Here is a 22,509-nt window from a genome sequence, read left to right as displayed (position 1 = left end):
CTGATCCCTGGGGAACACCACTAGTTTCTGCACACATAAGCCTCTCATAACTTTCCTTTTGTCTTTTCTCCCCCTCCACAGAGTGATATAGGAAGTTCAACCTAAAAATGCTTTTTTAAGGCAACACATGTATGTTAATAAAGCTACCCGCATGAATTTCAAAACTGTTCAGTAGCTTGCTTGTAGGTGCTTAACTGTGCTTGCTAGCATCAGGCATCCTCTTGGTATATTGATGCTTACTCAGTGTTGCTGATATTAGTAGTGATTTCTTTCACCTACTGAATGTTGATCCTGAGAGTTTTAATTAAATCTGCCTTTTCTCAGACAAGCTGCTGAAGTCACATGATGGGACAAATTCTCCCTTTGGAGACATTTGCATACTGCCAGTGAATCCATCTGAGAGATTATGCATGTGGGTCCAGTAAGAGAAGGGAGTCAGTCTGGTCTATTACAAAACCAATTCATATTCAGTTGCAAAAGGAAGAAATGTGGAAATGCAGAAGAAAAACTTCTCTTTGAATGAGGAGAGGAAAGCTGACACCCTTTAGAAAAAAAGGAAAATAGAATGGTTAAAAGTTTATTGTTTGCTGATACTGAAAACTTTCAGGGAGGCTTAATGCCAAACTTTTTATTTTTTCCCTCTGACAGGCACAAGCATATTTACTGTTTATGAAGCTGCTTCTCAGGAAGGCTGGGTGTTCCTCATGTACCGAGCAATCGACAGCTTTCCCCGATGGCGTTCATATTTCTATTTCATCACCTTAATTTTCTTTCTGGCCTGGCTTGTCAAGGTACTTAAAAATATGTCTTTTTAAAACAGTTTGAAATGTAGATCATATTAGAATTAATTTCTTCTCTTTTCTGCTTGCTGAGCTTTATGTCAGCCATTCTTTCTTGTTCTGTTTTTCAGAATGTTTTCATTGCAGTCATCATTGAAACGTTTGCAGAAATTAGAGTGCAGTTCCAGCAGATGTGGGGGTCCAGGAGCAGTACTACTTCAACTGCTACAACCCAGGTGAAGCACTTGAGATGCTGAGATTCTCTGGGGATTTGATTTGGTTTAGTTTATGAATTAATAATAAGCAGAAAATTACTGTTACATATGACATATTTGACTTTGCATGTTACTACCTAAAGTTAATATATGAACTTTCATATAAAATTTAATTCTATTATCCATATCCATGTAAATTGCATTATCCAACTAGTCTTTTTTAAAAAAGAATTATAGAGAAGACTGTAATGTGGTTCCCTACATGGCTAGGTATGCAATAGCTGTGTTTGTATTTTCTTTTAATAGAGTAGGATAATGGTTTTTTATCATCATTGGTGGGTTTGAAATTCGGTTGCTGTTGCATATCACTTTCTAAGGAATAAGATCTGAAATTGCAAAGTCGTAGCTGGAAGAAGAGAGGTCAGAGGGTAGCTGAAGCGTTTGCAGAAGTTGGTCCTGGAACTGAGAAGAGTGTGTTGAGACCAAGGAGGAAATGAGGTGTTGGGACAATGAAAGAGCCATGCTAATAGTTGGGGAAGTCACAGAAAGTGAGACCCTGTATAGAGATAATGAGTAAGAAGAAGCCATGATAGGAAGGGTGCTACATGTGGGCTGCATAGTGGGAAAGACCCAGTATGAAAAATGAGAGCTAATGGGCTGAGATTTAAATTCTCTCACTCATTATTTTAACAGTCAGATTATGTGTTTTGGATGTACAAAAGACAAGGCTTTTCCAGGCTAGTGCAGCTTGCCATCTCTAAGAGGAACCAGTGCAAAAAAGCTGCCTGCAAAAAGCTCTTAGGAGGACAGATGTGAGAAACATGCCCATGAGGGAATTTTTTCTAACTGTGTAGGTAGAGATTATTTATTTTCCTAAACCAGAGGATTTAAATTTTCAAAATTATTTATTAAATATTTTCTGATATTCCTTTGGTTATATCAGTAATCCATATGTAAATCTAGTTCTTTTCTGCCTGCTGCTACATTTTTTGCCTCAAATAGACTTCATGGCAATAATTTCTAATCTATATATGTCTTTGTCAAAGCAGACTTTGTGATATCAATTTAAAATCTGAAAAAAGGACTTTTCTACAGGACACCTGCTTAGACTGGGGAACTTTGTTCATTTCCTCTCTGATAGGACAAATTCCTGACCCATATAGGCTTAACCAACATACTCTGAACTAGAAGCTGGAACTGAGAGATCAATGTAGGGAAACACAAGTAGCAGCTAACATTAAGGAATTTCAAATACCCTGCTGCAGACAGGGAAATGGTTGCTTTGTTCCTTGAATCACTGATGTAATGGCACATAAAGGGAGCCCAGCTCACCAAATTGCAAAAACAATTTATCTTTTTCTGTTTTAAGAATGGCAGAAAATTTCTTGCAGGATTTCTTATTCAAAACACCAGAAGAAAGTTAAAACCCTTGCTTGTTTTGTACATGAAATAACGTTGAGAAAATGCAACAATATCTTACTTCATTTGCCCACTTCATAAATAATTGAGCTGTTCCCCAAACTTATTCCTGTAGGAAAGAAAATGAGTGTCCAGGAGTCAAAGTCTAGGAAGGGGTCTCGGGAAAAGATAAAAGGACGTTCTTGTAAAGCACTGCACATTAAAGCATGGTACAAAGAGGAGTAACTAGGAGCTGATCTTAACTGGCAACTCTTCCTATTGCAGAGACGCTAAATAAGGACTCAGAAGCATTACAACCATATTTTTGTGACACTGTCCCCACTCTAATGAGCACTTCTTTCAGGATGACTTTTAAGTTTCAACCATGTTCCTGTGACTGTGTTCTTGAAGTGACTTGTTTGAGTGTTGAGTGTCAAGGAAAAGGTGGGAGTGAGATGAGGACTTTGCCACACTTTATTATATAGTATAAGCAGGTGGCAATTAAAAATGCTAGAGCCATTCATTTTCTTTCAAGGACATTTTAAAGGACAGTGTTAATCACTTTCAGACATGGTTCTGACTGTTCCTTATGTCCAGCAATTTGCATCTTTTTGTGTCCTAGTTTCTGAGAAAAAAAAAAAGTCAGAATACCTACACCTATGCTTCCAGAGGTTATTGGTAAAATGTGAATACCGCTGTGGTCAAGAGGGCCTTTTCCATTGACATCATTAGAACCTGGAAATATTCAGCTACTTACAGGAATTATAAGCTCTGGGAAACAATACAGAAGGACTGTACAGCTACTCTTGATATGCATCAGTGCAACAAAAGTGGTCCTTGGAGTAAAATAATTTTTCCAGTAAAAAAGACAAGGTTGGCTGCTGTTGCCAAATACACCATGAAACTTATTTGTGTGGTCACAATGTGTTTGTGTTTCCTCAGGGATAAGCTTACCATTGTAAGGAATTTATTCTGAACAGGTACCACTATCTAATGATACTGATCAGAGATTAATTGAATCAGTTTCTACATTAGGACTAATAGGGACACATTGTGTTTGATGTTATCTCAGTAAAATTCAGACTCTATTAATGTTGGAAAAAGCATGTTACTTTTTTTTCTGTAGCAGTGAGAACCATTTCTCTCTTATTTTAAACTAGCTATCATCAAAACATATGGTTATCCTTAAGGTGAATGTATTAGATTTCACATGTATTTATTGGCACGTAAAACATTTCTGACAACAGTCTTCCCTTTCAAGATGTTTCATGAAGATGCTGCTGGAGGTTGGCAGCTTGTGGCTGTTGATGTGAATAAACCACAAGGCAGAGCTCCTGCATGTCTACAGGTATGACATTGCTTTTTAATAAATCAATATGTGTAACCAGCACCACTCAAATGTTGCCATACAGAGACTGCAGTGAGAAATAGCAACAGTAGTTTTAGTCATATTTTTTTTTAATTCATTGCTTTCTGCAGTGTAGACTCATTCTTGAAAATCACAGATCAACAAAAAGAGATCTACCACACCCAAAGGGAGAAGATTAGAAAAATCCATTCTTTACAAAGGGTCTGTTTTGTGTGCTCATGAGAGAGATTTAAGATTTTCAAATATAAAATAAAATAATTAATCACCTTTTATATCTCAGAATTTATATACAAATGGTTTCCATTCCTAGGGTATTCACAACAGAAATGCTTGTTTATTAAATGCAAAATGCAATGACACATGCCAAGAAGCATGACTAATCATAATAAACACAGAAGTACCTAATTTCTCTTGTTTAATTGTGAAAATAGGCTTACAGAATAAGGGGGAAGATGTATGTAGGTATTAAACCATACAGTGTCTGAAACTTCCAGATTTAATATTCTTACTTGGATATAAGTGAGTTTGTAAAACTCTATCCTCATTGTTTAAATAAATCAAGACTAAGTAATTTTTTTATAAATCCATTTTTAGTACAGAACACTGTACAGCAGCTCAAATTTTTATTTGCAAGTTAAATAATATCATTTCAGGATAAGCAAACTAGCTTCAGAGTAGAAAGCCAAATCTACTACAGCAATCTGATAGCATGGTATTTTCTGGCAGATTTGGTTATGTTTGGTTTAATGTGTCAACTAAAATATACACACTTGTTGGCAGCATGTACATTGCTGAACTCTAAGCTGGCAAGGCACTTCAGTCCTCTGTAAAAGCTGTTCGTTCTCAAATATCTTTGCTTGGCCAAACCACTGCCATATATTTGATTACAGCATATGTCTTAATGGATAATTCCTCTTCCCAAATTTCATTCTTGATTTTGACAGCAACAGGAACATCATTTGTGGTGTTTTCAAGTAACAGTTTTATGTATGTGGATAAAATGTAGCTGAACTCACAGTGAAAAAAAATCCGTATGAAAGTTTAGATGCCATCTGAGTTACCTGGACTGCCTTTGTCCATAGTATTTCATTTTTGCTGCTTTTAGGAATCATGTGAACACACAGTAAATTGTGTTGCAATGGACATAAGCATCATGCATCAGTGGGTATTTCAACTTTTTATAATTGCAACTCAGCTAGCAGTTTTCTTCTCATTCTTCATTTCCTTGTGATGTAGAGGAGGCTCTAAAACAGTGCTTTAGTGCTTGTTCTGACATTAGACTATATGAAGTCCATTAGGAGTCCGTTAGTCCAATAGTCCATAAACTATATGAAACCCATGTCCTAATTTCCATTAGGAAATTTATACTTCATGGCATTACTCTCTATTGACAAATAAGCTATATTGATGTTTGTCTTGTCATCATGGAGGCAATAAAGGGGATTGCTGTTCATGTTTACACACTCTAACTTTTAGATACTAGAAATATGAGCATTAAGACTTGATTTGTATAATTTGGAACTTCTATGCGTTAGATACTTCTGCATTCATAAATGTAAATATTCTGTGTGCTGTAGGACTTTTTGTGTTTTTTTAACTGCTAGTCTACACATATTAGGTTGGTCTAATGATTTTAAAATGTTCTGAGAAATGGATGTTTTTTTATTCTGCATCAGATCATAATGAGAGAATTGCAGAAAGTAGATAGTCTTTTCCTTCCTCATTGCTATACTTCCCCCTTACTACCTGTCTGAACTGGCACAATGTTTATTCAGTTGTTCAGGGCATGGAATCAAGGTTGGCAGGGGGAAAGGATTTGTTATTGATCAGACTCACTCCAGCTGCATAAATGTTTTTCCTGACACAAGAAAGGGGCCAGAACTTTAGTGGGAGCAGTCTGGGAGTGTGAGGTGGTTTGTCTGCTGGCCTGTGCAGGCAGCTCCAAGTACCCAGCCCTGGTGGCTTGCAATCATCCAGGTTCCTCTGTGCAGCTCTCAGGTTTATTCATAGGTACTCTTTATATATGTATATTTATATATGCCTGCATATCACATACACACATTTAAAGATGTATAAATAAAAGGAAACAAGGACAGCAATGATCCACCCAAAAAGGTTACAAAAAACCCCAAACCAAACCAAACACAAACAAATTTGAAAGACCCAGACAATGGGTTCATGAATTGGAACCTTTATTTTGAAGAATTCTATGTATTCAGGTGGGTGATGAAAAGGTTACTCTGTTCACAGCTGTGGGGATTCTTTAGTTACCAGTGTGGCTGTGAAGGGGTACAGAAATGGAGCATAGTTGAGAGGTTACTGTCATCCATGGCTGTGTGGAGCTTCCAACTACCTGTAGGATAAATGGTGCAGCGGTGTGGAGGTCGTAGGTGGTGTGGAGGTGCGATTCTCCATGGCCATGAGTAGAGTGGGTTCCAGCTGCTTGTAGGAACACAATGGGGTACAGAGTTGGTGGATGGTAGTGTACAGATATGGTTGGTGTAACGGTGGTGCCTTTGCCCATGACTGTGATGGGCTTCCATCTGCCTGTAGAGAAGTAATGGGGGGGGACATGAAGAGGGGTGTGGACATCCCTTTGTGCTGAGCTTCCATCTGCCTATATAGGCCCATGATGGAGTATGGAGAAGGTGCAGGAGGCAGACATACTTTTGTCTCTGAATGTGGGTAACTTCCATTTGCCTGTAGAGCCTTAATGGGGTGTGGAGATAAAGGGTAGTGCAGAAATAAGAGGTGAGAAACAATAAGCAAAGCAGTCACTTTCCATCACCTCAGGCCTCTCCTGCCCCCCCAACCTGGGGCTCTCCCAGCCTTCTTCCAGGGTTTTCCATCCCATATCTCTGTGACAGCCAGAAGACATGACTCCTAGGCCAACCCTCCCACCTACCCCGCAGTGACATGGGCCACCATCAGTGTTTTAGCCACTGCATCACTATTAAGTGTTCCAGGAGCTCATGTAGGGCCCAGTCCACATCTCTGCAGGCTGAAAGGATGCAGATGTCCTTTTGCCCATGGCTGTGAGGAGCTTCCATGTCTGCTGTGACATCACCAGAGCTGCTGCATCCCTGTGACAGTGGACCATTCAAGCAAGAAGAAACAAATATTAATAACAACTGATAATGCTGTGGAGAGAAACTAAATGCCTGTAGCAACAATTTAAAGAACAACAGCTCAGCAAATATTTAAACAGAAGCAACAGGCCCTACCTACTACCTGGTTTTAAAGACTTGTGCTGCTAGAGTTGTCAGTTTGAAGGCTAAATTCTGCTGGAAAAATGTTTGTCAAGTTGACTGGAGGTAGTATTTCACACATTTGAGATTAAAGACTTGACCCTGCATCTACAAGTTGATGATGGCACTAAGAACATCTGTGCATTTCCTGCAGTTCATGCTGTGATTCTCCCCTGACATGAACCAGAGACTTTGCCAGGGACTGTTCTGTGCTACGCTCTTCAGTTAGACACTGGAATATATAAACTAACTTCCAGCTCCTTGGTTCATTGCAAAAGTGTTAATATCCTCTTTAACTGCTGGGACCGGAAGCAATGGGCTAGTGGGGTAGTGATTTTGGGTGCATCAAGACTTGAACCCTGTGTACATGGGTTGTGTGATGCATGGGGGAGATATAGGACTGTTGGGGACAGTATTGGACGACTGGTTTTGGTGCATGGAGCAAAACTGTTCCACACTTCACTTCAGACAGAGTGGGTGTAGACTGTACCTAGTATGTTCTTTCAACATGCCTTCTTCCATTCATGTGGGCTCCTGACCAGAAGAAGCCAACATTTAGAGAGGTGTTGTGGCTTACTGAGGGACTAGTATTTGGGAAAAAAAACAGAACCGGACAAACTCCCAATGTAAATATATCTCCAGTGTGTTGACAAAGGACATTATGTAGGGAGCCTTCTACCTCTGAAGTACAATACCTACAGCTATATGTAGAGGCTGTGGCTGACTGCCATCACCATTTCCTCTCCCACTTCAGTAACTGGCCTGAGTAACTGCTTGCCTGCAGTTATACAACTGATTTTCACTTAAAAATGTTGGTGCAATTACTGACTAGAAAACAAGCATTTCTTGCTTAATGAGAGGAAATGAGAATGTACAATTTCTAAGAGAAATTGTAAATGAGAACTTGCAAATGCCACTGCTGGTCTTGAGTTGTGTATATAAGGTGATTAGCTATGCCATGGACAATGCTCTGTTTCTCTTTGTTAGGAGTTCCTACAAATAGACACTTCAGTGTCTTAGGGACTGACCCTGATTTTATTTGGGAAGAAAACAATTGCTGATTAAAAGCTGAATTCTAAAAAAATTTGAGACCTCTTCTTATCTTCCAGGCAACATATGAAAAGACTATCTGCAATACAAAAGAGATGGCTATGAGAGTTGTAAACTGCCACTTATTTTGACAGGATATTAGCTTTGAAATCTAACTCTGGCAGTAAGTACACATTATTAACGTGTTTGGGTGAGTGCAAGAACTCAGATAATGCTGATGTCCTTTAATTCTCCAGTTTTTTTAGAATATGTATCCTGATGAGCTACAAAAAAAGTGTAATGCTGTCACAGTAGGCACCTGTGCAATCCATGGAAAACTGAAGATGAACAAGCATAACACTGAATTCAGCAGAGAATGTATTTTTTTTTGTTGTTTAATAAAGCCTCAAGCCTTTCCTAAACGCGTTGATGTTGCAAAGTCTCAATGGCTGCATTGGACTGCTGGAGGATATGGCCTCAGAGTTCTGCCCTACATCTGATTCTGACAGTAAATGTTTTTGAGTAGTTGTTTAAAGTGTGTGTTGCGTCCCCAGCAGGCTCATCCTCTTCCCTCTTAAAAGCCTTTGCAACCAATTCAAAATTTAGCTCCACAGGACCACTAATACAAGTTATGTGATGTTCCTGACTGAGAGCTAAAGTCACAGACTACACAGGTAACTTGCAAAACACATTTTTTATAGGCTGCCCAGTGAGGTCTCCCTCTCTGGAGACACTGCAAACACACCTGAATATGTTACTGTCTCCTGCTCCAGGTGACTCTGACTTGACAGGGGATGTTGGACTAGAGGATCTCCAGAGGTCCCTTCTAACCCTAACAGTTCTGTGATTCTTTGATTTTATGAGGACATAGTACTACCTTTGCCATGTATGTATATTAGTGTAATAATTTCACATGAAAAATTAATGCATAACTTTCTTTTTTCCTGGAGCTCGCAATAAGTACAGAACTATGTTCAGACTCTTATCCATGCAGTAGCCTGTCTGTCTCTGTCCCAAATGTTTCATGGTTCCATTTTCTGTGTGATGGTGAATCAGAAGCACTGAAGGGCAGGGTCTGATAGTCTCATTTTCTCTCCTCCCAGCTTGGTAGTAATGCAAACCTGTGTTCTCTGTGAGAATGAGGGGATTCTCTGGATATACTTGGTAAAGTCTACTTGAAATGGGATAGGAAAACATTCCCTGACCTCTGGTTGCTCTTTACTTTGCATGTATCAAATGAGAAACCTCAAAGCTATTTAAAATTTAAGAATTCTTCACAAATTTACCTCTTAAAATGGTAGATTAATGTCTGTGACGGCATGTGCAGCATCTTTGTAGGTGCTGCCAGATTGAGAAGTAAACAATTAAGGGCAGAGCTGCTATTTAGGCAGAAGTAGGCAGGCCTAGGGTAAAGACCAGCAGGGACGTTAGGTTAAATTCACTGAGGACAGGCTGTACTTCAGGAGGAACCCACTGTGGCAACACAAGATGGGTCTGGGCTTTGCTGGAAAGGCCCTGGGAGTCTTTGTAGAAAGCATGCTGAACAGGAGCCAGCGGCCTTCCCTGACACCAGAGGCAGTCAGCAGGATCCTGGGCCATTGTGTGGAAGGAATTATCTCCTGTTGCTCATCACTAGTAAGCCTGAATCCAGACACCATGTCTAGTTTTAGCCCCCCGGTACAATATAAGTACTGACAAGCTGACGCAAGTTCAACAGAGGGGCTCCAAGATAGTTGGGAGACTTACTGTTTTTCAGGTCCCTTTCAGTAAAAAATAGTGAATTAAAGTCTGCAAAAAAGGTATATGGGCAAAATATGTTTGATTCTCCAGTTTTATGAGATTAGCTTTTTATTTCATAACAGAAAAAGATAGTGGTTCTCACCACTCACATTTACACTTTATTTGCCCTGTCCTCTCCTTCCTCCAGTTAAATGAACTTCAATCATTTCTGCTGTCTGAATTCATAACTTCTTTTAATAACATAAACTGAAGTGGATGCCAGTTTACATTATTAGATGAGACAGAGAACTGAGATGTCCCAGGAGGAAACTCACTGCCTCTTCAGTTGCAACTGCTACTGTGGCTAAAGCTGCTAGAGTTAGCCAGATGTTGGAGTTTCTGCCCCTTTACTCCATTCCCTTTCACCCTTTCTTCCCATACGCTATGTGCAAGTAGAAATTAATGGGAATCTCTTTATTTTTTCTTTTCATAATGGCCAATATTTACGATCTTCCTATATTCAACTGAGGATAGCAAGATTGGATGGGGCTGGACTATATTGTGCAGGTTCTTCTGTCACCAACATGTTTAATTTTTCTGCAGAGCCTTCCATTTCTCCTCATTTTTTTCACTGCTTTTACCTCACCGAAACTAACCGTTTGCTTTTACATTACACTTTTCATACTCTGGTTGTTTTTCAGTACTTTTCGGTGCCAAGTGCACCACTGATTTATCCAAGCTTCTGTTAACCAATGCAGTTCCTAGGCTTTTTAAATGAGAACAGGGCATAGAAAAAAAAGACATAATTTTTAATTTTTTTTAACTGCAGCCTCAGAAATTTAGGATTTGGAATCAATTAATCTAATTAATTTAATAATAAATTCATGTAATATGCTCAAATAATAAACTTATTCAAATCAAAACTTAATTTTAGCCAACTGAAAGAAAAGATGTTTCTTTCACTGTAAGAGAGGATCTCAGTTAATTGGAAAAAAAATACATATGCATATAATTTAATGAAGGCCACTGTAGGCAAGAAGAGAACAGGATTGAGTAAGCTCACCTTCTGCTTTTGATTCCAAAGTTACACTAAAGGGCAAATTAGTAAATAAATAGACTACCACACTTTTCTTGTTCACCAATAATTACTTTCCATGAAAGAGAAAACCCACTTATGCTCTTTTCTGTTACTCCTGCAGTGAAAATCCCTAAGTACTGTTTTGTCTCATTTCTCTCTTTCTCATTCAATATATCCTGCTAAAACACTCAATTCCTGCTTCTCTGGCCATGTCTCCTCCACCCTCCATATGTTTTATGTCTTTTGATATTGCTTTTCATCTTTTTGTCTCACCTTCAAGTTTCTCTAGAGTTTTGCCATTATACAGAATTCTCTAACAAACTGAGATAATAGTACATAGCATGAAGGACTTTTTTTTTATGCAAAAAGATATGCTTAAATTTCTGACATTAATCATATGTTCAAAAGCACTATACTCATAATAATGTCATTGCTTGCTCAGGTCATAGCTTTGTGACCTTCTGTTTCTTCCCTATGTGGAGCACATATGATTAAAAGTGAATATAGTATTTTTAATCAGTTGAAGATTTTACTATCAGAGTATGAGTGCACATACAGTTTGTAAGTGACTGCTTCCGTTCATGGTGACACATCACACACAGCATTCCAAAGCTTTTTCTGAACATCGTTGAATCTCCGGTTATGCATTTCCTTTTTGCCCAAACTATACATTTTTGCATGTGAACAGGGAATTGCTGTCTAGCTCATTGTTTCCCACAGGAGCCATAGTTCCATATTTTCTCTGTTCATTATAAAACTATCCATTGAGAAAACTGCAGATGTCATTACTTGGTGTTAATAATAACAACCATAGTTTCACGGAAGATATGAGCCTAATCTCCCCAGTTTAGCTTTAAGTGAGTATGTGTACTTTAAGGAACAAGTGATAAAAACATTAGCAACCTCTAAAATTAATAGGAAAAGAAAACTAAAAAACATGATGTGCCTTTAAAAGCATAAATACATGCTCAAAGAGTTTTTTTAAAGGATTTTTCCTGGAACCTGGTGCTCGGTTTTTCTTTATTTGTGAACTGAAGCTTCCTGCTGGGCTTGTAGGAGTAACTCACGGTAGGCAGAAAGTTCTAGCACACTACAGTGTGTTAAAGTAATATCAACAACAGCAAAATAATATGGCGATGTGGAAGCCTCAGCATGCATTCATGCCAAATGGTTCATGTTGAAATGGAAAACACAAAGATTATTTTTCAGTAAGAAAAGAAAATCAATATTTTAAATCAATGCCAGTCATAGGGAACAGTGAGAACAAGTAACAAAAGACCACAAAGCACCTTTGGGAACACTCAAAAGAAAAATGCAATAAGTATGAAACCATTATACCAAAATAAAAGCTTCTTTGCCCTACATGAGGATGGATTTGCAAGACATAATCAGAAACCATAGTGACACTAATTTTTCGTGTTGCCACTTCCAGCCACTTATAAAAAATTAAAGAAAACTCAGTTAGGTGACCAAGTTAAAATTCTTCAAAAATACCATATTAGTGGCCATCTTTCTTGCCCACTTGTCGTGGTTTAGTCTTATTTACTTTTAACTGTTATGCTGCTGTATGCAAGAGCCCCTTGCAGATCCCAGATCTGTACATGCATCCTAGTTCTGATCTGCCTATACACCGTGCGCCCAGTGGATAGGCAGGTGGGCTCTTGGGAGAGACGAGAGGGGGTTCCTTGGCAAGCTCAGTGTCACTCACCTACCCAGCAGTTTAGACATACCAAGACACACTACACACTAGGTGGGATTCTGAAACTGCTTTGTAATCCTCTTTGCAGATCAGCTGTGGTTAACCTCCTTATTTGTTTTACCTAATTGAGCAGTCTGGTGCAAAACCCACATGTTTGTGTGAGAAAAAGCGAGTTACAAAGGCTCTGCACAGAGCCTATATGGTATCTCTGTCTGAATTGTTGTTTGCTCAGATATAACACCAGACCTGCATTGCTTAATGTGCCATTGCAATGTTCTACCTAGGCTAGCAAGGCCTGCCAGGCTGAAACCCTGACCTGATCTCAGGGAGTAAGCATGGTTGTACAAAGGCCAAACTAGTAAAACCCAACAGATCCAGCTAGTCTATGTAAAATGGTTGTAGCTGGAAGTAGCTGGACTCAATGACCCTTGTGGGTCCCTTCCAACTCAAGATATTCTATGGTTCTAAGTGTCTTTCAAAACTTGTGTGAGAGAGGGTTTTATGTTACACACCACAGTTATCACATTATTCTTTCCTCCATCACTCCCCACTTTAGACAGCTGGATATATCTGTTTGCCAGCTTAGATAGCACAGGCCCTATCTTGTTGGAGTATCTCTCAAGTAGTTCGTTAGTAGGTTTAGACACCACAGTAGACAAATCTCAGAGGGATACATTTTTCCACAATAAGGAATATGAACTACAGCAAGAAACCTATAAAATCTACAGGAAATTTGTGCTTAGCCAATAAATCAGACACAGATCTTGAGAGTCCTTCTTCATTCCATTAGCCACTAGGATATTTCCTTTCCCAATGTACAATATAGTTTGTTAAGGAAGTAAGTTCTAAATAACTCAATACACTAAATAAGTGGAGTTTCTCCAGAGGATAGGCCCAGACTCATGCAACTGTAGAAACAGAACTTTTAATAATGTTCCCTTTCATATTTGGAGCAGTAATATTTATAGAGCCCAGAGAGGAATTAATAAAACCAAACTTAGTGCAAATTTTAATTAAAATTATACAGGGCAATGGAGAGTCTTGACTACCTTTTCCTAAGAACTCCATCTTTCACAGGATATTGAATGACAGTATACTTGGGCAAGAAAGGTCAGAAGAGTGCATATTAATTGCATGTGTCCTAAAGGCAGGATATATATTCTCCAATCTGATTAACTCTTTCCTAGATTCAGACTTATGGACCATGTTCCTAAGGAACAAAATTCACTCAAACTCTTTGCAAATAAGTACTTTATCTCTCACTAGAGACTTAATGCATAAAGAATGCCTTTAATATGTTGCAAAAGATTTAAATGCAGGAATTTTATAGGAGGCCAACTTTTATTTTACTTTGATAGAACTGAAACAATAATGCATGGTCAGATGAATAAAGGTGTCTGTGTTTATTTAGACTTTGAGATTTTGCCTTCTTTGAGCAGTATTTTGGTCAATATTTAATATTTAATAAGCTTAAAGCCTATTTGGGGTGCTATCTCAATAAAATAATACTTTAACGCATCACTTTCCTTTTGATTGCTTTCCTTGGATTGATATCTAGCAACGTCATAGATTACTGAAAACTCTGCAGTGCTCATAAAACTAACAGATAAACAATGCATTTGCCATGACTTAAAAATTGGCCAGTACCAGAAATAGGTGTATATATATCATCCTTCTCTGGGCTCCTGGATACCCATTTATGCCCTTGTTCTCTGTCTTGCACTCCATCAGTAATTCATTTGGGGACTTTCTGAAGTGGATGTTAAATTTAGGTCATTATATTTAGTATCTGTTGATGGATTTATCACGTAATAACTTGTCTAGCCTTTTTTTTGAACACATTTATCGTTTTGGCTTCCAGAACACCTCGTAGGAACAAGTTACATAAAGTAACAATGCAGCATTTTAATTGATTACAATTGCAGATTAATTTGCTCATTTTCCTGAGATTACTCAGAAATAAAGCAAAACGATGCAAAGATTGTTCGTTCTAATTTTGAGACAGGTGCTCATATTCAATAAAACAAAGAATTTGAGACAACAAAACTTTACAGTCAGGATCACAGGGTGTTGTAACATGCAATCAGTAACAAGAGGAGGGCAGACAGGAGCGTGTGAGGACTATAAACAACCAGCCATGGGAGATGGTTGCTTTTTGTTTGTGCTTGTGTATCCAAATAGAACTACCAGTGCCAAGGAAACATCAGAAAGGGAAATAGACTTTCACTATCACTAAGGATTGTTATAAAAGATGTTAGTGTGTTTGGTGACAAGGCTGTCATTTGTAAGATAACTTTCAAATCTTTCCATAGGTAACATTGTGGCATTAACGAATAATAATTAATTTAATGATTATTAGATTCCTATTGTATTTTTTTCTATGCTTCTATTTCTCTGCTATTGTATACAGGCATCTAACAGAAAAGCAATTTCAAGGGGATTCAGGACTGCATGCATATTGCCACTCTGCAAGGCATACAGCCTCCTTCCCTCTCTCCCTCCTTCCTATCTTTCTTACCTGCCTGCCTTTTCCTTTATAACCGTTATACCAAACCACATTTGTAACAATGAGTTAGAGACACAGTTCTTTTATGTTCATAGTTTCTTCTCCATAGTTTTCGATTTACTTGCTGAACTATCTGTTCTTGTTCATTACAAAGTTAATTACTAGCCAGAGTTGTAGCAATGTAACTACAGAAACTAAACAAAAAAGAAAGGAAACGTCATTGGTCTCATTGTTTTTCATTTGATCAAATAGAAAATGACTTCCTCAGTTTGATCATGTAATTTTCCTGCAGACTTAAAATATTGGAATCACATCAAAAAGACAAAATAGATAGGTGTTTAACTATGATTAAGCTTATAAAAGGGTAGTTGCTTTCCTTGGCAATAGTCCTTATTAGAAGACAGCCTCCCACAGCAGAAAACTGGGTCACATCAGGCCCTTGGCTTCAACTTGGGAAATTTAGGATCAAGTATTTTGAATTTCTCTGAGGAAGTAGATTTTCAAAAATCTTTGTATGTCAGAATTATATCATAGAATCATTGAGTTCTTAAAGTTGGAAAAGATCTCTAAGATCATTAAGTCCAACCATTAACCCAGCACTGCCATGTTCGCCTGTAAACCATGTCCCTCAGTGCCACATCCACGGGTTTTCGTGAACACTTTCAGGGATGATGATTCTACCAGTCCCCTGGGCAGCCTGTTCCAATGTCTCACAACCCCTTATGTGAAGAATTTTTTCCTTATGTCTAATCTAAACCTCCCCTGACAGAACTTGAAGCCATTTCTTCTCATCCTGTCACTTGGTAGAAGAGGCCAACCCCCATCTCATTACAACCTCCTTTCATATAGTTTTAGAGAGTGATAAGGCCCCTCTGAGCCTCCTCTTCTCAAGGCTAAACAATCCTGGTACCCTTAGCCACTCCTTGTAAGACTTCATCCTTCAGTAGCTCAACGTCTTTCTTGTCATAAGGGGTCCAAAACTGAACACAGGATTTGAGGTGTTCACCAGTCACTTGTGCCAAGTACGGGGGGATGATCATCGCCCTGTCTTGCCGGCCACACTATTTCTGATATGAGCCAGGATATCATTGGCCTGCTTGGCCACCTGGGCACTCTGCTGGCTCATGGTTAGTGACTGGCAAACAACACTAGCAGATCCTTTTCCTCTGGGCAGCTTTACAGCTACTCTGTCCCAGCCTGCAGCGCTGCATGGGGTTGCTGTGACCCAAGGGCAGGACTTGTTGAACTTCATACCATTGGCCTCGACCCATTAATCCATCCTATCCATATCCCTCTGCAGAGCCTTCCTACCCTCCAGCAGATCAACATTCCCATACAGCTTGGTGTCCTCTGTGAACTGATTGAGTGCACTCAAACCCCTTGTCTAGATCATTGATAAAGATATTAAACAGAACTGACCCCAGTACTGAGCCCCGGGGAGCACCACTTGTGACCAGACAACAGCTGGATGTAACTCCATTCAGCACCACTCTCTGGGCTTGGCCATCCAGCCAGAAGCATTGGCTGACACAGTTAGTCAAAATCTCTGAAATTCTCCTTGGTTTTTGACAAGCTGAAAATAGAACCTCTTGTGTAGCCCCTGATTTTCAAATGCATCCACAGAAAACCTGCTCCACAAGTAATACATTTTACATAAGGAATTTTTATAAGTCTTGACCTTCTTTTGTACAGTCCTGTACAGTTGTGTTGGGACTGGCTGAGATGGAGGTAATTTTCCCCATAGCAGTCCTTGTAGTGCTGTGCTTTTTTAAGAGGGTATTGGTAACACGCTAGTTGAGCTATTGTTGAGCAGTGCTCACAAAGCATCAGCACTGTCTCCCCAACATTCCCCCCTTGCCAGTAGGCTGAGTGTGGGCAGGTCTTGAGAGGGGACACAGTCAGGACAGCTGACCCCAGATGACCAAAGGGATATTTCATATCATTTTCATTTCATTCATATCATATGATGTCTGCTCAGATATAAAAGCTAAGAGGGAGGACACACACATTTGTTATTACAACATGTCTTCTAGAGCAACTGCTGTGCATGCTGAAGCCCTGCTTCCCAGGAAGTATCTGTACTTCACGTGCTGATGGGAAGTAGAGAATAAACCTTATGTATTCCTGTGCTTCCACATGCTGCCTTTGCTTTTGCTTTATTAAACTGCTTTAATCTTGACCAACAAATTTTTTCCATCTTTTCCCCAAGTTCTTCCAGCTGAGGAGGGGAGTGATAGAGTGGCTCAGTGGGAACCTGGTATTCAGGCAGGGTCAACCCACCACAACAGTTCACTCATTAGGCAGTCACATTCAGTTCTTACAACATCATGACCAAATTAATAAGCTAAAAATCTCCTACAATAAAAATACAGAAGTTATTTTAATGTTTTTTAAAGACTGCTTCAGTTATGTGTTTTGCCTTTTTTTTTTTTTTACCTCAGTCTTTTTGCTTTGATATAAACAGGCAGACTGGAACATTTTTCTAGCATTCTTTTTAGCAATAGACTTCAGTACAGCTTGTACTCGTAATTTGTACTTAGAAATTTTGGGGCACATGAGTGTCAGTGGATTATAGAAACTATTCAGTAATGCCACTAGAGTTGAAGTTCAGCTGAGTTTCTTTTAGAAAATTTTATTTCTGGGGTTAAATATGTCCAGTGTTTCAAATCCTATCAAACAGAAAACAGGTATTTAAATTGTCATGTAGTTTTTTTGTGTTTCGCACAATTAGAGCAATCAAAGTGTTGAAAGCAGCAGCAGGAGCAGCATGACTTCCTTTGGAGCTGTAACTTGGATGACAAATCTGAGCAAAGTGGAAGACTGCAGAGTCTTAGAATAAAACTAGCAGGATTTTTTTGTCTTCATGTGGGTTGTTTTCCCTCCAAGATTTTCCATAATTCTATTATTTCGCAAAGAAATGTCTCTTTTCACTAGGACTGCAAAGAATATCATGTACTACAACCATGTAGGTTATTAGATAGTTCTTTTTAGATATTATTTTTAGATTTTTGAAACTCTTTAAAACAAATCACTTTGCAATATCTCTTTGTTACTCTTGGGGTCTCTAGCCCTATAGGTTTCTCAATAGTGAGTGGAGACTTATTCTCGTCATGAACCTGAAGATAATTCACAAGTTGGGGATGATGAATTGCCTTTTGTGTTGTCTGTACTTCTTCACTGTCATGGGGAGGCGACACAAACTGTGGGGTCTTCACAGCACCTCAGTGAAATGCCTAAGAGCAATCAGGATGAGTGTGAGCCAGTAGGTATTTAGGCAAACAGCTCTTACTAAATCCTGAAATTTTTAAGTGGCTATTTCATATTCAGATTAAAATCTTTGTTTTCAATTATTCATTAATATATCTAGCTAAAAAAATCTATAAGAATGGCTTTGCCTTTTCTTATCATATTCTTGGTGCTCTAAATGCTGACTCTAACTCTTGAGAATCAATGTGGTCTTGTTTCATTTCATGTCTTTAAGCCCCAGGCAGATGCCGATGGTAGGATCATAGTGGCACAGAGCCAATGGAAAACTATGGACACTGTCAGAGGGCAACTGAGAATCTGAATCCAGGGGTACCCATCACTCTACAGACTGCATCAGAGTGCAGGGTGTTTGCCTTCCTATTTTAGGTGTGCCAGTGCTTCTGGGGTGAATCTTGAATGCCAGAATCTGTACCTCCTCTGTCTCCAGTAGGCCATAATAATATATTTCTGGTGTGCAGATTTAAAGCAAGATTAAGTCCTGCTTCAGCAGGCATGCATACTGAATTTTCAAAAGTTTTTGCATTTATTAAATCCTACTGAAATCACTAGAAGGTGCCTAGAGTTTTGAGAATCGTATTTTCATGTGAGTGATTTCATTGACATAAATGCAGCTGTTATACAGAGAATTATTTGCGGTCATGTCAAAGTCTACATCCTTTATCCTTTTGGAATTTTTAAAGTGTTAGCTAAAGACAGAAGCATCTCCCTCTGCCCTATGCATTTTAACAAGCTGAAGGCTGCAGTGCAGTAAAGTAGATTCAAATCTTCAAGCTGATTCTCTCACATTTTGCATCCCCTTCCTGAGATTCCATTTCTTTCCTACCCTTACCTCGAACCTTTGAAAAGAGGATCTTTGAGGTCTGATAGGAGCAAAGAGGAAAACTAGCAGTGTGTCACATGGACAAAACTTTCTTCATGTTTAACGGATGTGAACTGATAGCACATGTTTGCAACCCTTCATTGGCATAGATATACTTGGATTTCTAGCCCTAGATTTAGTTTTATATTCAGGATATTTTGAAGTTTGAGCTCTTTTTTTTCCGTGTTATTTTAATTCTTCCATGTAAAAAAAAAAATCCTTTAATGTTCTTGTCTCAGAGCTTTCAATGTACAAAACTGAACTGTCACAATAAGAGTGTTCATTCCCTTTTATAGACTCTCATGCTCTTTATTTTTCTAGCTAAAGAAGATGAGGATGGATACCTGGCCTAGAGGCCATTGGACATGGACTATGGCCTTCCATACTTCCTTGTCCAGAACAGATCAATCATTTCCACTTTACATAGTGCTTGTCCCTTTGTCTTGTGTGGGCCCCTGTGGCACTCCTGTATCTTTCAGGCACAATTATTTCTCTGTGGTATTTTCGATTCTTAGTATCCAAAATAAATTAAGGGTAGTGTTGACAGCTCACCAGAACGATAATGGTGTGATGCTGAGGTCATGCATTCCGTGCTCTCAGGTTTGATAGTGGTGGGAGTGAAGTTGTTCAAGGGTGCAAAGACTTCTGTGGTGTTAGACAGTGGTATAGAATGGAGGGAGCCATCCTTGGCTGTAGTTTCAAGGAGAACTAACAGAGGAGGTCCAAACCAGAGCCATGCAGGCAGATAGCAGTTAAGCAGACTGCATATGGCCATCAGTTTTTGTGTTTGCTTCTTGACTTTCATTCTTTTAACAGAATAAAAGTACCAGATGGTAGCAGAGAATGAGTTTTCCTCAAGTGAAAAGCTTTTTGCAAATTCTTTCATAACACAGGGGCAAAAAGGATACAGTGCAATACTTAAACAAAGAAACCAAACGTGCTTGGTTGTTAATGATAGGTATTGTAAAAGATCAAGTAGAGACGACAGAAAATTAGGATAGGGTACAGCAGGCTGTACATTGTATGGTACAAACAACAATGACCATTACACAAAGTAATGGGTACAAATTAAAAGAGGCAAAATTTAGGTTAGATATTAGTAAGAAATGTTTCATTATGAGGGTGGTTAAACACTGCAACAGGCTACCCAGGGAGGTTGTGGATGCCCCAACCCTTATGGTGTTCAAAGCCAGGATGGATAAGGCATTTAGCAATCTGGTCTAGGAGGAAGTATCCCTGCCCATGGTAGGGAGGGTTGGAACTAGATGATCTTTAAAATCTATTCCAACCTCTTAACATTGTGTGATTCTATGATTAAAATAAGAATGTGAGAATTTATGGCAAACAGTGAATGTTGTAGATGCTGTGGTAGAGTTTGAGTGGTAGCAGGAAAATATCCTCCAATGGCTGCAGCCCTTGTCAGGCCATGCTGGTCAACAGCCTAGAAAGTCATTCTGCATCAGTAGGTATAAGGGTGTGATGCAGCAGATACTTCTTTTACTCTGTTGTAAGATGAACCACCTTTCAGTGATGCCCAGCAGGAAGGGGCCATAACATAAAACACAAGTTCTGCCTCAACGTGAGGAAGAACTTCTTTACATTGCGGGTGGCAGAGCACTGGAACAGGCTGTCCAGGGAGGTCGTGGAGTCTCCCTCTCTGGAGGCATTCAAAACCCACCCAGATACCGTCCTGTGTCACCTGTTCTAGATGACCTGGTCTTGGATGGGAGGTTGGACTAGATGATCTCCAGAAGTCCCTTCCAACCCTAACTATTCTGTGATTCTTTGATTCCTTGAGAAAGACAAAAATTAATCACAACTGTAAAACTGTCACTCAGCTATGTTGGATTCTTTTCCCAGCTTTTCCTTTTATCTACAGAAAGAGCCTTGATCTTTCCAGCACAGCTTAGTGCAGAGCTGTAACTTGGGCTTCCTTTTCTCAGGACAGTTGGCAAAACACTAGCATATTCTTTCCTCATACGCAGTAACCAGTTTCTATGGGCAGGAACAGGCATTTAATTTACTTTTAATATTTAAAAATTATTTATCCAACTGAGGCACAGAAGGTTATACTTAGTGGAGAGAAGCAGATGCTTTCTTTGCTAGTTGTGACAGATTTTTTTTTTTAATAGGCCTAGATCCATAACATTCTGTTTCATATTTAAATTGCAGTGTTTCAGGAACTTTCATCATTCATTTCCATAATCAGTCATTTCCATTCAATCTTCACCTCATCTTTTGAATAGTAGCTTAAAACATCATACTTTAAGTACCATGCATTATTTTGCCATTAATTCTACCTGGTGCATATATTATATGTGATGACATTTTATTAATTGTCCAGTATCTAGAGGGTTCCTGTTCTCTATCGTAAAAATTTCAGAAGGTTCAGCTGAGAAAAGCAGATATATGCACTAGTGGGCTTGATTTCAGAAGGTGTTTTACTACAGACACTGCTAATATAGCAGAATTGGCAGCACAAGTGCTGTGCTTCTTTCTTTGTTTCTGCCCTTCACTTCCTTCTGTAGGATCCTAGATAACTCAGAGGAGGAACTGGAACACTAATTAGTGAAAGCTGACTGTATACCCAATTCCCTTCCTCATACTATCTTTGTCTATATAAAGTTTTTATTCTGTTGGCTCAGAACTATCTTCCTGGATATGTCAGTTTTCTTCTGTATCCTCAAAGTCATTTCTCTTTTACTGAGAAACTGCCTCCCACTGACTATTCATGGTTGTTTGCAAGAGAAGCCTTACTGTTTTCATACTCAGTAGCTCCATTTCATCTCCTGCCCAAAGTAAAATTTTCCAAGGCTGCATGGCATAGAAGCCACTAACAATAGATCTGATTTGATCTTAGACTCTTCCTTTTTCCTTAGCCATGGTAGAGAAGTAAAGCAAAAAACTGAGCAAGTTTGTTATGGGTGACCAATCTCATGTTCTGTCACTGGAAGATAAGCTGAACCATTTCTTCTGGTGTGGGTCTTGCTTTTCTACTGAATTTATGCCTGTTGTATGCTTTGTGGAGCCATGATAGGTCCTGTACTGCTCCCAGTCAGAAGGATTCCATTGGGAGAAGGTATTCCTTTTCCAAGGATGCTGCTGAGCATGCTTCACATGGAGATTATTGCAGAGGATGTTGATGAAGTCAGGCAAGGTATGGCTATGTTACAGCATCGGGATCTTCCAGTTCATGTCAGGACACTGAGGTGCAGTAAGTCTGCATCCTTCTAGAGGTGATAGAGCAAACTAAGCAAAGTTTATTGTAGCTGAAAATGCCACTGAGTAAACTAAAACCAAGCCTGATGTAAAGATCTACCTGGGGAAAGAGCTGTGTATGATA

At 39.1% G+C, this 22,509-nt stretch overlaps 1 protein-coding gene across 8 annotated transcripts in view; it reads left to right on the top strand.

Annotated features, from left to right (window-relative positions):
- The window catches only part of NALCN (sodium leak channel, non-selective), a 223,564-nt gene that overhangs the window by 69,299 nt on the left and 131,756 nt on the right, over nt 1-22,509 (top strand). For all 8 annotated transcript variants that reach the window (XM_017816712.1, XM_017816709.1, XM_017816710.1 and 5 more), the window contains 3 exons: nt 649-791; nt 911-1,015; nt 3,654-3,740. In XM_017816712.1, the coding sequence (XP_017672201.1) occupies nt 649-791; nt 911-1,015; nt 3,654-3,740 (335 nt within the window). The remainder of the gene's footprint in view (nt 1-648; nt 792-910; nt 1,016-3,653; nt 3,741-22,509) is intronic.

Source organism: Lepidothrix coronata, unplaced genomic scaffold (assembly GCF_001604755.1).
Source record: "Lepidothrix coronata isolate B3197 unplaced genomic scaffold, Lepidothrix_coronata-1.0 Scaffold57, whole genome shotgun sequence".
NCBI classification, from domain to species: Eukaryota; Metazoa; Chordata; class Aves; order Passeriformes; family Pipridae; genus Lepidothrix; species Lepidothrix coronata.
Note: the sequence above shows the minus strand (reverse complement) of the source record. Positions and strands in the feature narration are given on the sequence as shown.